Source organism: Rhinatrema bivittatum, chromosome 13 (genome assembly GCF_901001135.1).
Source record: "Rhinatrema bivittatum chromosome 13, aRhiBiv1.1, whole genome shotgun sequence".
Classification (NCBI taxonomy): Eukaryota; Metazoa; Chordata; class Amphibia; order Gymnophiona; family Rhinatrematidae; genus Rhinatrema; species Rhinatrema bivittatum.
In genome coordinates, this window is record NC_042627.1 from 4536389 (window position 1) to 4548058 (window position 11670).

The window sequence follows — 11670 nt, forward strand, 5'->3', positions numbered from 1 at the left end:
GTTCATCACTGGTTGCCTCACAGTTGGGATCCAGGATTAGTTCTTTCGTAGGTAATTTGGACAGACAGTAGAACCATGAAGTGGCTGGTGCTTCTGGCATTAGTGGCACTTTCAGAGTGTTTGGTGAAGTAAGTTCTAGACTTTTTCTAATTTAATTTTAAGTTGATCTTCTTTTAGCTAATAAGCATTGTAATTGGTTTTTCCCTACCAGCATTAAGTGGAAGGAGTAGAATGTGAATCACATGGGAAACTAATAGAAAGAGTGCTAGGTCCAATGAAGAACAGAGAGGTCTCGGATTAGAGGGCGGGGCTAGAGGATGCGCTGTGAGTTAAAGGTATACAGAATGCCCTTCCTAGAGTGGGATGGGGAAAACACTAGGTGGCAGAGTGATTGGGGAAGGGGAGCTCTTTCCTGTTGTAGAGCACAGCTCTAGGTGTTTAGAAATGAAGATACAAATCAAGTCTAAAGGTGTGCATTAGATAAGTATCCATCAGAAACTGTTTTGATTTCCAAACTATCTTTTTTCTCTTACCTTTCTATCTCTACTCCTCCCTTTCTTTCCTTATTATCTAATTGCCATTTCCTTATACCACTGTTTTAATTTCATAAATCCTGCTCTCTGTTTTTTTCCTTCTTTAATCTCCTTTCTTCCTCCCACACTCACATTTTTCTACTTTCTCTCTCTCTCTCTTTATGGTGGTCAGAGTTCCCCTGAGACGAGGGAAATCTCTGAGACAGAACCTGAAAGAACATGGCCTGTTGGCGGATTACCTCAGGAGGCATCAATATAACCCAGCCACCAAGTACTTCCCCAGCCTAGCACAAGTATCCAACCAGCCACTTGAGAACTACATGGATGTGAGTAGTTATCAGTCCCATGCAGCTTTCAATGCCCATTCTTTAGAACAGTGCATTGTGCATTTGTTTGTACAACAGAGAAGTGTAGGTTTGCTTTTTGCCTGGAAATCCCAGGAAAAGTGAGTATTAACATCCTAAATGCTTTTTTGTTCAACTATAGTTAGCAAATATAGAGGGTCATTCATCAAATTGCGTTATGGCATTATCGCGGGCGTTAGGGCCCTAATGCCCACAATAATGCCATAACGCATGTGCTAAATAACGCATCGTGAAATACGTATGCAAATTTTAAAAATTTAGTCAAAAGGGAGAAGTTTGGGCAGTGCTTATGAAAATGAAGGGTGCTTAATGTTGTGTGCGATAGTGTAACGCACACTATCGCATGATTTAACACCAGAAATAACTATACCTTTTTTCCTGCCATTATGCTGTGCGTTATGCCCAAACCAGGATTTGCTCGCAAATCCCATGTTGGACAGGGGGAGAGGCAAGGAGAGGGGAGAGAGAGAGCCTCTGGTGAGTCGCACATATTAGTCAACTTTTTATACCACTGTAAGAGGGGCCATTCTGAACTCAGGGTGAGGTTTTGGTGGTGGCCTAGGTTTTTCGAGGGCAGTTTTACATATGAAGTCAGAGCTACGAACAGCACAGTAAACATCAGTGAAGATTTTATGTGATTTGGAGTGATGAAAGGTATAAAAAGATGAGATTTGTACAATGTACTCTCAACCTAGCTTGTTGCACTCTATACCTAGTTGCTATCAAGCTAGGTTGAGAGTACAATGTACAAATCTCATCTTTGAGTATGTTTCATCACTCCAAATCACATAAAATCTTCTCAGATCTTTACTGTGCTATTCGTACTTCTGACTGTGCATGTAAATCTCCCCCCCCCCCCCCCCCAACCTCACCCTGAGTTCTAGTTACCCCGCTTACAGTGGTTTAAATAGTTTCCTTATGAGAGCCTTATAAAGAGTCTCTCTCTCTTGCTATACGATGAGGTATCTGGAAAATTACCCTAACCACACCCCTTTTTTTTATCATGGGCACTATTCTTGCAAAATGGTGAATCTAGGTTATAGTATTTCCTTTTTTACATAAATAGAACTGTGTAATGGCCACCTGCTTTCCTTGTACATTAGTGCTTGATGCTGTTAATGGATGGCAGCATGCACTGTAATGTGTCTTCAACATCTCACCTAGCGACTAGAGAGGTGCAGCCTCGCATCTCAGGAAAATTCTGGGGTGGATCTTCTTCATGTACCATATATCCACTGGCGCTTTATTTTAGCATTAATATATATATTTTTATGCTGTGTGTGACAGTAAACCCATTGTGCATTAATATTAGAGTGGCTTGTGCTATTAGTAGATAGTTGCATGTAGATTTTTTTTAATGCTTTTCAGCATGCACAGAATTTAATGGCACTGTTTTCCTTTGTATAATCCAATAGATTGAGTACTTTGGAACGATCGGTATTGGCACCCCACCCCAGACTTTCACTGTGATCTTTGATACTGGCTCGGCCAACCTCTGGGTCCCATCTGTCTACTGCTCCAGCTCAGCCTGCTGTACGTAATCTCTCTCAGCTGAACACCACCCTCAACTCTCCTAACCCTAAACTGGCTCCATTTCAGCGGGTCAGGCTGCTCCAATCCTAAGTTTAGGATTTGTGGTTCTGAGTTCTGACAGAAAAGCAGGACTAACAGAAATGGAACCAATTGATAATCCTAACCCTAAACCATCTATTCTCAAAATGTCATCCATGTTCACAAATGATGAAAGTCAGCGAGCTGGGGCAGCTCTAAAGGTCAGATTCAGCAAGGAGTTTGCTATAAGGCCAGAAAAGGAGAAGACACTTGAATGAAATCATAATTGGGGCTGGAGGGTACTGGAAGCCATTAGTAACAGGTGGGAGAGAGAAAAAGGGAAAAAAATGGATAAAGTGCGTAGCTTGCTGGGCAGACTGGATGGGCCGTTTGGTCTTCTTCTGCCGTCATTTCTATGTTTCTATAGAAGATAAACTATATAGTTACTATTTATAAGCACTCAGGCAGATGGCTGTGTGGATACATTAGACAATGGGGGTAATTTTCAAACGGATTTACACACATAAAAGCAGCATATATTGTAGCAGTTTTCAAAAGCCCATTTACTGTAAGTGCTTAAAGCTTGCTTACCTGCATAAAACCTATTGATAATTCAATAACATATCGTAGTAATTTCCAAAAGCCCATTTATGCAAGTAAAGAAGGTCATTTTAAAAGAAGTTACACATGTAAATGTAACAATTTTAAAAAGCTGTTTATGTGCATAAAGTGCACATACACGTGACTATGCTATGGACAATTCAATGGTATGTATTGTAGCAATTATAAAAAGCTCGCTTATATGGGTAAAGCGCATTTACACGTATACAACCCAATTGTAAGCATGTAAATGCTTTTTAAAATCAGGATCAAAGTGCATTTACACATGTAAAAAACCCACTTTTATGCATGTTAATCCTTTTAAAAATTACTCCATAATACCTACAGTACCTGAGCATAAAAGTGAAAAAGTGAAATATCAAACAAATTAATAATAATAATAATGATAATATTTTTTTAATTACTCCCAGTTTGTTTACATTGAGCAGTGTGAAAAGACACAAGGACATCATTAAAAAAAAGACATTTGAATTTAAGGAAAATCTGTTTTAGTGTTAGGATGAGCAGGCTTTGGGGATTTCTTTCCAGCTTTCTGGTAGCACTAACTGTGTGGTGTGACAATAAATCTGCTTGGCATTCCTGATGTAGTGAGTTGTGAAATGTGGTGGCAGAGTGGAAATGAAAGAAAGTGCAATCTTTAACTTCATGTTAAGATCTTTTCATCAGCAGGGTATTGGCGAGGGGGAGGATTGAGGGCTTCCTAATAGCTCAGGTATGGAAGTTGCATGTTTCGTTTACTGCTGGTGCTAGTGGTTGAAAGCTTAAGTGTTTTAAGTTCAGATTCTGAAATCCCTAGTTGGGTAGTGATACTGGGAAACCAGTGTGGTACAATTATAAGTAAATGCAATTTTAAAGCTAAATATTTTAAGTTCAAAAACACTTTAACATTTGACATAAAAAAAATCTAGCATAAGATGTGCGGATGCAGTGTCTCTGGAATTGTATTAGATTAAATGAGGAATTGTCTAGCCTTCTGGCATGCCCTTTACTTTGTAATACTGGATGTTAGATGCACTAATGTGCTACTTATTTATGGATATGTTGATATAATATTACTAAGGTAGCTTGGAGAGGTTCTGGAGGATAAGGACCTGTCTGATAGATCCTTGGAGCAGGGAGTGCTTCACAGGACTGGAGGATGTTTTTCCTCTTATAAAAGTGATAGCAGAGAGGAGGCTGGAAATTACAGACCGAATAGTGGTGGGAAGAAGAATGTAGAGTTTTTTGAAGGAAAGGATAGTGATGCATCTTGAATACAGTGCTTGGCAGGATGTGAGGCAGCAGGTTTTTACCAGAGGAAGATCATGTCAGATGAATTAGGCAGTTTCTTTGATAGGGTTAACACAGAAATAGATCTGGGATGGGCACTGGATTTCTGAAAAACCTTTGATAGTGTCCTATACAGGGAGCTCATTAATAAACAGAGCAGCCTTGGGGTGGATCCCAAGGTGGCGGGCTGAATTAGGAAATGTCTGAGGGGGGGATGACAGAGTGTAGTGGTAAATGGAGTTCACAGTGAAGAAGATAAGGAGCAGAATGCCTCAGTGATCAGCCTGGATCTGGCTCCGTTCATATCTTGTGAGGCATATTGTGGAGAGGTTTGAAACATAGAAATGACGGGACCAGTGGTCTATGCAGGCTTCCCATGATAGTATCTGCCGCGCCGTGCAGGTTACCCCCATGTATCAGTCAGTTTTGCTTAACGTGCTTTGCTTATGGACTTGGCCATAGAAGCACTCCTGTGTTTTTTCCCTTAACGTCTGCGCATCACTACCCCAGTACATTCGTCCACCTCCAGATTTGTCTTCTGGGGCCCCGTAGTCTCACAGGAGCAGCCAGCCCCTTGAGGATCAATCTGGAAGATGGCTGGAGCCTGCTCGTAAGTTAGATAAGGTCCCAGTTGTCTCTTGTGGAGATTAACAGGAACATTGCCTCTAACCTCAGAAAAGCAGAGTGTGTCCTTGTTTCTGTTTTCTTCTTTCACTGATGTAAGAAAATAAGCATTTTTGAAAGGAAAAAGAGCGTACAGTGCTGGGGAAAGGGTGGTAAAGAGGCAGGAGAACCTGTGGGAGTGGGGGACTAGTGTTGATGTTATGAAGGATTTGTAGCCGACTCTGAAAGGGATCTTTCAGAATGAGATGCAATGCTGTAAATGAAGATGTTTTCTTGGTTTTCTCCCTAGTAAGTTGCGCCACGGAAGTACTGACTGTTGAGAATACTCAGCTGAGCAGCTCTCTGCTCGGCTCTTTCCCAGTTCTTGGTTTCCTCCCATCCATCCTAGAGTTAGGCACAAGATGTACCCTGGGTGCGGTGCACAGAGTTCATGTGTCAAACTTTCTATCCACAGCAAACCACAACAAGTTCAACCCTCAGCAATCTTCCACCTACCGGTCAACCAGTACTAGTGTTTCTATTGCGTATGGCACCGGGAGCATGACGGGATTCCTGGGGTACGACACTGTGCAGGTCAGTAGGGCAGAGAGCCACCCTCTTAAATGGAGGAGTAACAATGATAAAAAGAGAGAAGCATGGAAATGGAAAGAGAATGATAGGAAGAAAAAAAGAGAGAAAAGGCCTGATTTAATTTTGGGGCAATAATAATGCAAAAAGCGCTGAGGCATTTTTGCCCAGTTCTTAAATTTAGCCTCAGTGCTTTTTTGTAGGAGATTTAGCTTACACGGTTTTTTTTGGTGTGGATTTTTTGTCTTGTTGAAGTTGCAGAATGGATTGTTTAAAATTAAACAAGTGGACTGTCTTGCTTTGTTTTCCTGTTTTCACTTTAAACCGATATCTGGTTCAAGAAAAGCTTTCAACTTAGTGATGCCTTCAAGAATATGCATATATTAGTAATGCATGAGATGTCTGGAGAAGGATATTGCTTGTAGCAAACGTATGCGTCCATAGATTACGATGTGTAAATAGTACAGCTAGAATGTTATTGCAAGGATGGCTCATGCTAGGAAAATAAGTAACGAAGGAAATGGTTGATGCTTGTCCTGATAGGTTGGCGGCATTGAGGACACCAACCAGATCTTCGGCCTGAGCCAGACTGAGCCTGGCTCCTTCCTCTACTATTCTCCCTTTGATGGAATCCTGGGTCTGGCTTACCCGAACATTGCTGCCTCGGGAGCCACTCCCGTCTTTGACAACTTGTGGAACCAGGGCCTAGTGCCACAGGACCTCTTTTCTGTCTACTTGAGCTCGTAAGTCACAACTGGCAGGGATGGAGGGATTAGTAGGCACTGAGAAGGATTTTTGTTGGGAAATTCCCTCTGCCGTCTTATCAAAATGCATTTTATAAAACTACAATTTATTTTTTTTTAATAAAAGGGAGAATTGGGAATATGGAGTTGGAGGACAGACGAGGGGATAATATCGCGCATACGTTACATCAATTTTCAAAGCGGAAGAGGCGCATAAGCCTGCTTTGAAACTTATATTGGCAGAACTACATGCACACGATTACACCCGCTATTAGGTGTGCCTAATTATGCTGAGAGAATTTACTCATACACTTAATAAAATCCGAAATGCCTCTCCCTTACGTGTGTGAAAGGACATGCATGCAGGGTGTCTGCATATCATTGTTCATGGTATTGGTCATGCGATTTTCTAAAGGGCCATTTCTGGGGCCAAAGCACTTTGTTTACTTCCAGAAGGCCCTTTGAAAATTGCTCTCATTATGGATGGGAATCCGATACTGGAATTGTTATTGGATTTTGGAGGTATAAATATACAGTTCATGGTTTCCTTTTGGTGTTTTGCGCACATGGAGAACTCTCCAGCTTACTTGCCTCCTCCTGCACTATGATTCATGCATCATTTACTCCTGCCAGGAAACAGCACATTACTTCCCATGGGGAGTTTCAAAGACTTTTCATAATGAGAGTCTGAGACCCTACCGTGACTGACATGGGTAGAGTTACCAGATGAGTCTCTGTCACTTAGGACAGTCTTTATTTTATCTCATGGTATGAACAGAGATGTAATCTTGCTTTATCAGAGAAATTCTGAACTATATTTTCCTGCATGCAATAGAGCAAAACCAGGACTGGCTCATCTTGTACTATGTGATGTGGATTCATCTGATAAACCTATCTTTGGAGACCATGATGCCAGAAAAGTATCTGATTTTTTTCCATTGATAAGCAGGCTGAATTAGCCAGATGGGTTGGGCCCTGGAGCCTGGGAGACCCATCTGGGGAGCAGTACGGGACTGCAGGGCCGGTCTTCCACCAGCTATGTCCGCAGGTTGAGCCCTTGGATTACGGGGGCTAGTAGGTCTCTGTGGTGGCAGTACATCATAGTGGTGAGTCCATGCAGGCAGAAACATGATTAGGCATGGCAAGGCTGGACAGGTGAGACTGAAGACAAAGCAGGCTTGGCAGGTAAGAAAAGGCAGGCAGGCTTGGCAGGCCAGACAAGGCAGGAAGGCTGGATATTAAGCAGGTCCTGGAACTAGGCGAGACAAGGCAAGGGCAGGACTATGAAACAGGCAGGACTGAGTACTGGAACAGACAGGGCAAGACCAACAATACAGACTAGGACAAGACTTAGACAAGGGAAACAAAGAACACAGAAGCCCGAAGGCAGCAAGGCTTGGAACAGACAGAATAGGCTCAAAAATACTGGAGAGAGAAGAGGCCAGGGGCCTTAATACAGGGAACAAAGCAAGATAGACCTAAGAGCCTCAAAGCAAGGCAAGGCAAGAAGAAGGGTCAGGCCATGGAGTCAGGAGTGGCACCATGAGAAGACAAGGCTACTATGACAAGACGGGTTTATATAGGGCCGGGACTTGGGTGTGGCAAGGGCAATGAGGAGGAACTTGACAAGACTATGGATGAGGCACACAGAGGGCCTCTGCTGGTGGGGAGACATCACCCACAGATCATGGCTAATTCAACCTGCTACCTAAGGAAAACATTGTTTATGGTAAGCAAACTTACTTTATCCAAATGTTGACTTATGTATATGATAAATGCATAGTTCACGAGGGAGCCCCATTCATAACAATTGTATGTCCTTTAGTGATGACCAGAGTGGCAGTGTGGTTATCTTTGGTGGAATTGACTCATCATACTACAGTGGAAACCTTAACTGGGTGCCTGTCTCATCTGAAGGATACTGGCAGATTACCGTGGACAGGTAAGTATTATTGATGCTGCTGCACCTCCCAGAACAGGAGGTTTCTGAAACTTGAAATGCAAGCTAGTGATGCTCCGAGCATAAAACAGTTTAATTCACAAACATCAACTCTGAAGCTACTAAAGGGAAAATCAGTAACAATGTAAAGCTGCTTGAAAAACTTGCTATTAATGCCCCCTAGATAAAGTAGTGAATGAAACATGTGGAGATGCACCACCTAATGCAGAGTAGGAATGGCTGGGCTGATCAATCTCGGACCTGAAAAGGTTTTGATTAATTCTTTTATGTTCTAATTGACCTTCAAATTCTGAACATTTGGTAATTAAAGCTAATAAACTAACCCAATGGCATAGAAAGTAAGCTGAAGAAAAAAGATACTTATGTTTCCATGGCCTGTGATCTTATAAAAAAAAAAGACAAAAGAACAGAAATAAGAATATATCAAATAGATAAGTTATGGTTTGTGGGTGAAATGCATTCACTAAACTTGGAGGCCAGGTCCTAATTTAATCTTGATCTAGGTTCATGTCTTTTTTTCCCTGAGGATCTTGATTTTCTCTATTTTAGGATCCTGGAGGAGTTCTAATTAATCCTATTCTAGAGCCATGCCTTAGCTCTCAGAGGAGGAGGATATGATTTCAGGCATAGTATTGCCTGAACACTGACATCTTTATTCTATGACTGAAAGTAACGTTAGAGGTCTCATTGTGTTTAATCATTGAGGTACAATGACTCTCTTTCTCCCTCGCTTAGCATCAGCATGAATGGACAGGTCATTGCTTGCAGTGGTAGCTGCCAGGCTATTGTGGACACTGGAACCTCTATGCTTACTGGTCCATCCAATCCCATCGCTAATATCCAGAACTACATTGGAGCCACAGAGAACTCTAATGGAGAGGTATACAAAGATATGTCTATATCTATAGTGATACCTAGCATTATATACACAGCCTCTGGTTTCCTGCAGCAGATTTTATTCTTGACAGATTTTTAAAAATTACATAGCAATTTTGTGGCAAATGTGCAGAATTTTGAATAAGGTTTCACATCTCTCACTTTGCAAAAAAGCAAATTTTGTATTAAAAGCCTCTCACATAATTTTAAACATTTAAACTATATGCAAATACAACATTTGCCGTTTACAAAAATCAGCTTTTTATCAAGTAGAGCCTCTGGTTTCCTGTTGCTTGATGTTACCCACTTAGAGAGTCCATCAAGCTAGGTTGAGAGAACATTGTACAAATCTCATCTTTGTGTGAGTTTCCTCACTCCGAAGGTCATCAAATCTTCACAAGAGAGCACTGTTCTGTTCGTACGTCTCACGTTGAATGTCAAAGTGGCCCCTAACCCCTACACTACTACCTAAACCTCACCTCAAGTTACTAGGTGGGCCTCCCATAGAGATATAAATACCTGTCTAGTGTGAGGGCATTATGGCATGGCCATAACATTTTTCAAAATTCTATGGGAATTTTCTAGAAAATTTGCATAATTTTTCCTAAAGTTTCACATCTCTCACTTTTTTTTTTATTAAGACCCTTTCATATCATTTTAAAATATTTAAACTATATACAAAATTGACCATGTACAAAAGTCAACTGTTTATCAAGTAAAGATATATAGAGTCCCCCGTTTCCTGCAGCAGATTTTTCAAACATCTGTGGCAATTATATAGCAAATTTGCATATATTTTGAATAAAGATTCATACTACTGTCTGTACAAAAAAGCCAGTTTTTATTGGAAACCTTTTACAAACCGGCACGAACAAATCGAGCGTAGATTTGTGGTGCCGGTTTGCGCGAACAAATCTGTGCCTGCGTGCAGGTTTTAAAATCTGCCCCTGACTGTTTACTCTGTCCACTCCAGTCTCACTCCTTCCCCTCTTGTCCTCTTCTTGGAAATAGGGGTGGGCATAACAACAGGAGGGAAGGATCCAAAATAGGGAGAAGAGAAGTTTGGCAAATTAGTCTGCTCTAGCCTCAGCCTCATCCTCCTCTTCTGTTCCCTGCAAAGTGCCTGGGAGGAGAGGGGCTGGAGCATGGAGTAGAGGGATTCATTGCGGGAGCTGGGACAGAAGGCTGATGAATTAGTCCTGCACACAGTGTAATTTCCTTCAGATGACCAGCATCATTGTTGATTGTGCCAGAAGTTGTAAATTATGAAGCAGTTTCTCTCAAGGCATGCAAAATCACAGAAGCCTGAGGGTACTGTTTATATTTATCGCGTTGTCTGTTAGAGTTATTCTAAAGCACCACCCACCTCCATTACTAATCTCCATATGAACTAAACAGGACTGATTAGGAATAATGAGCACTATTATGCACACTTACTGGCATTAGAGCTGTTGTGAATACTGTCCTGGGCAGGTATAAAATATTACTGATACATATTCTATCACCAATATCTAGCCCGCCTTAACATGGCATTCTTAGATTGCTTAACCACTCCAAACAGGACTGATTAGGAATAATGAGCACTATTATGCACACTTACTGGCATTAGAGCTGTTGTGAATACTGTCCTGGGCAGGTATAAAATATTACTGATACATATTCTATCACCAATATCTAGCCTGCCTTAACATGGCATTCTTAGATTGCTTAATCACTGCTGGAACTACGATGCTAGTGAATCTTCCTGTCCTGTTATTCATCCTATCAGTACATGATCAACTGTAACAACATCAACAGCATGCCCGAGATCATCTTCACCATCAATGGCATCCAGTTCCCCCTGCCAGCCAGCGCTTATGTTAGTCAGGTAAGATATTCTATTCACTCTTTCTGTTCAGTATTAAAGCAAAGTCTTCTTTCTCAGGTTGCAATCTGCATTCCTGTTAAAGGACAATCACCATTTCCTCTAGTTGAAGTCAGTGTGCCATATAACATGATAAGTGTGAAATCAAATTGCAATTATGTTCAGTTGTCCAAGGTTGTATATTTACTATGGAGAGAGACATTGTAGTTACTAGTGATGTTATGGATGGCATTCATTTTCTCTCAGCTGTTGTAGCAATGTTTAACTTACTTTGTACACCACGGATCCCAAATTCTACTGCACAGATAAACCCAGATATTGCCTTTCAGTTCTTTCTGTCTTCTTTTCCTCTTTCCAGACCCAGAGTGGATGTACCAGTGGCTTCCAGTCCATGAACCTGCCCACTTCCTCTGGGGAACTCTGGATTTTGGGTGATGTCTTCATCAGACAATATTTTGTAGTTTTTGACAGAGGAAACAATCAGGTTGGCATGGCCCCCGTCGCTTAAGCCAGACGTGTTTTCAATAATCCAATCACAGAACAAACTGATTCTTCCAGCCTGTTTTGGGAGCTGTATTTACTACCCATGATGTCCTCAGTGAGCAGGCATGCAGAGACTGATACTTATGGCACCCTCATATGCATTGATCCCACTGCAATGTTAATTAATGTAGAATAAAGAACTGTTTAAAAGCAA

The 11670-nt window shown here is 41.4% G+C and overlaps 1 protein-coding gene across 1 annotated transcript; it reads left to right on the forward strand.

The window, feature by feature from the left end:
• Nucleotides 1–11670, forward strand: PGA3 (pepsinogen 3, group I (pepsinogen A)). Its single transcript, XM_029575240.1, has 9 exons — nucleotides 1–128; nucleotides 706–859; nucleotides 2314–2431; nucleotides 5418–5536; nucleotides 6074–6273; nucleotides 8099–8215; nucleotides 8969–9113; nucleotides 10878–10976; nucleotides 11332–11670. Exons 1-9 carry the CDS (start codon nucleotides 76–78, stop codon nucleotides 11479–11481), a joined length of 1155 nt encoding a protein of 384 aa, XP_029431100.1. The 5' UTR covers nucleotides 1–75; the 3' UTR covers nucleotides 11482–11670.

What these genes read in the sequence shown, in the direction of transcription:
- PGA3 (XM_029575240.1), top strand. Translation starts at nt 76, where the DNA reads ATGAAGTGGCTGGTGCTTCTGGCATTAGTGGCACTTTCAGAGTGTTTG. An exon ending in TTTTCTGTCTACTTGAGCTC is followed by an intron (nt 6,274 to 8,098) that starts GTAAGTCACAAC and finishes TATGTCCTTTAG; the next exon opens with TGATGACCAGAGTGGCAGTG. An exon ending in TGGCAGATTACCGTGGACAG is followed by an intron (nt 8,216 to 8,968) that starts GTAAGTATTATT and finishes TCCCTCGCTTAG; the next exon opens with CATCAGCATGAATGGACAGG.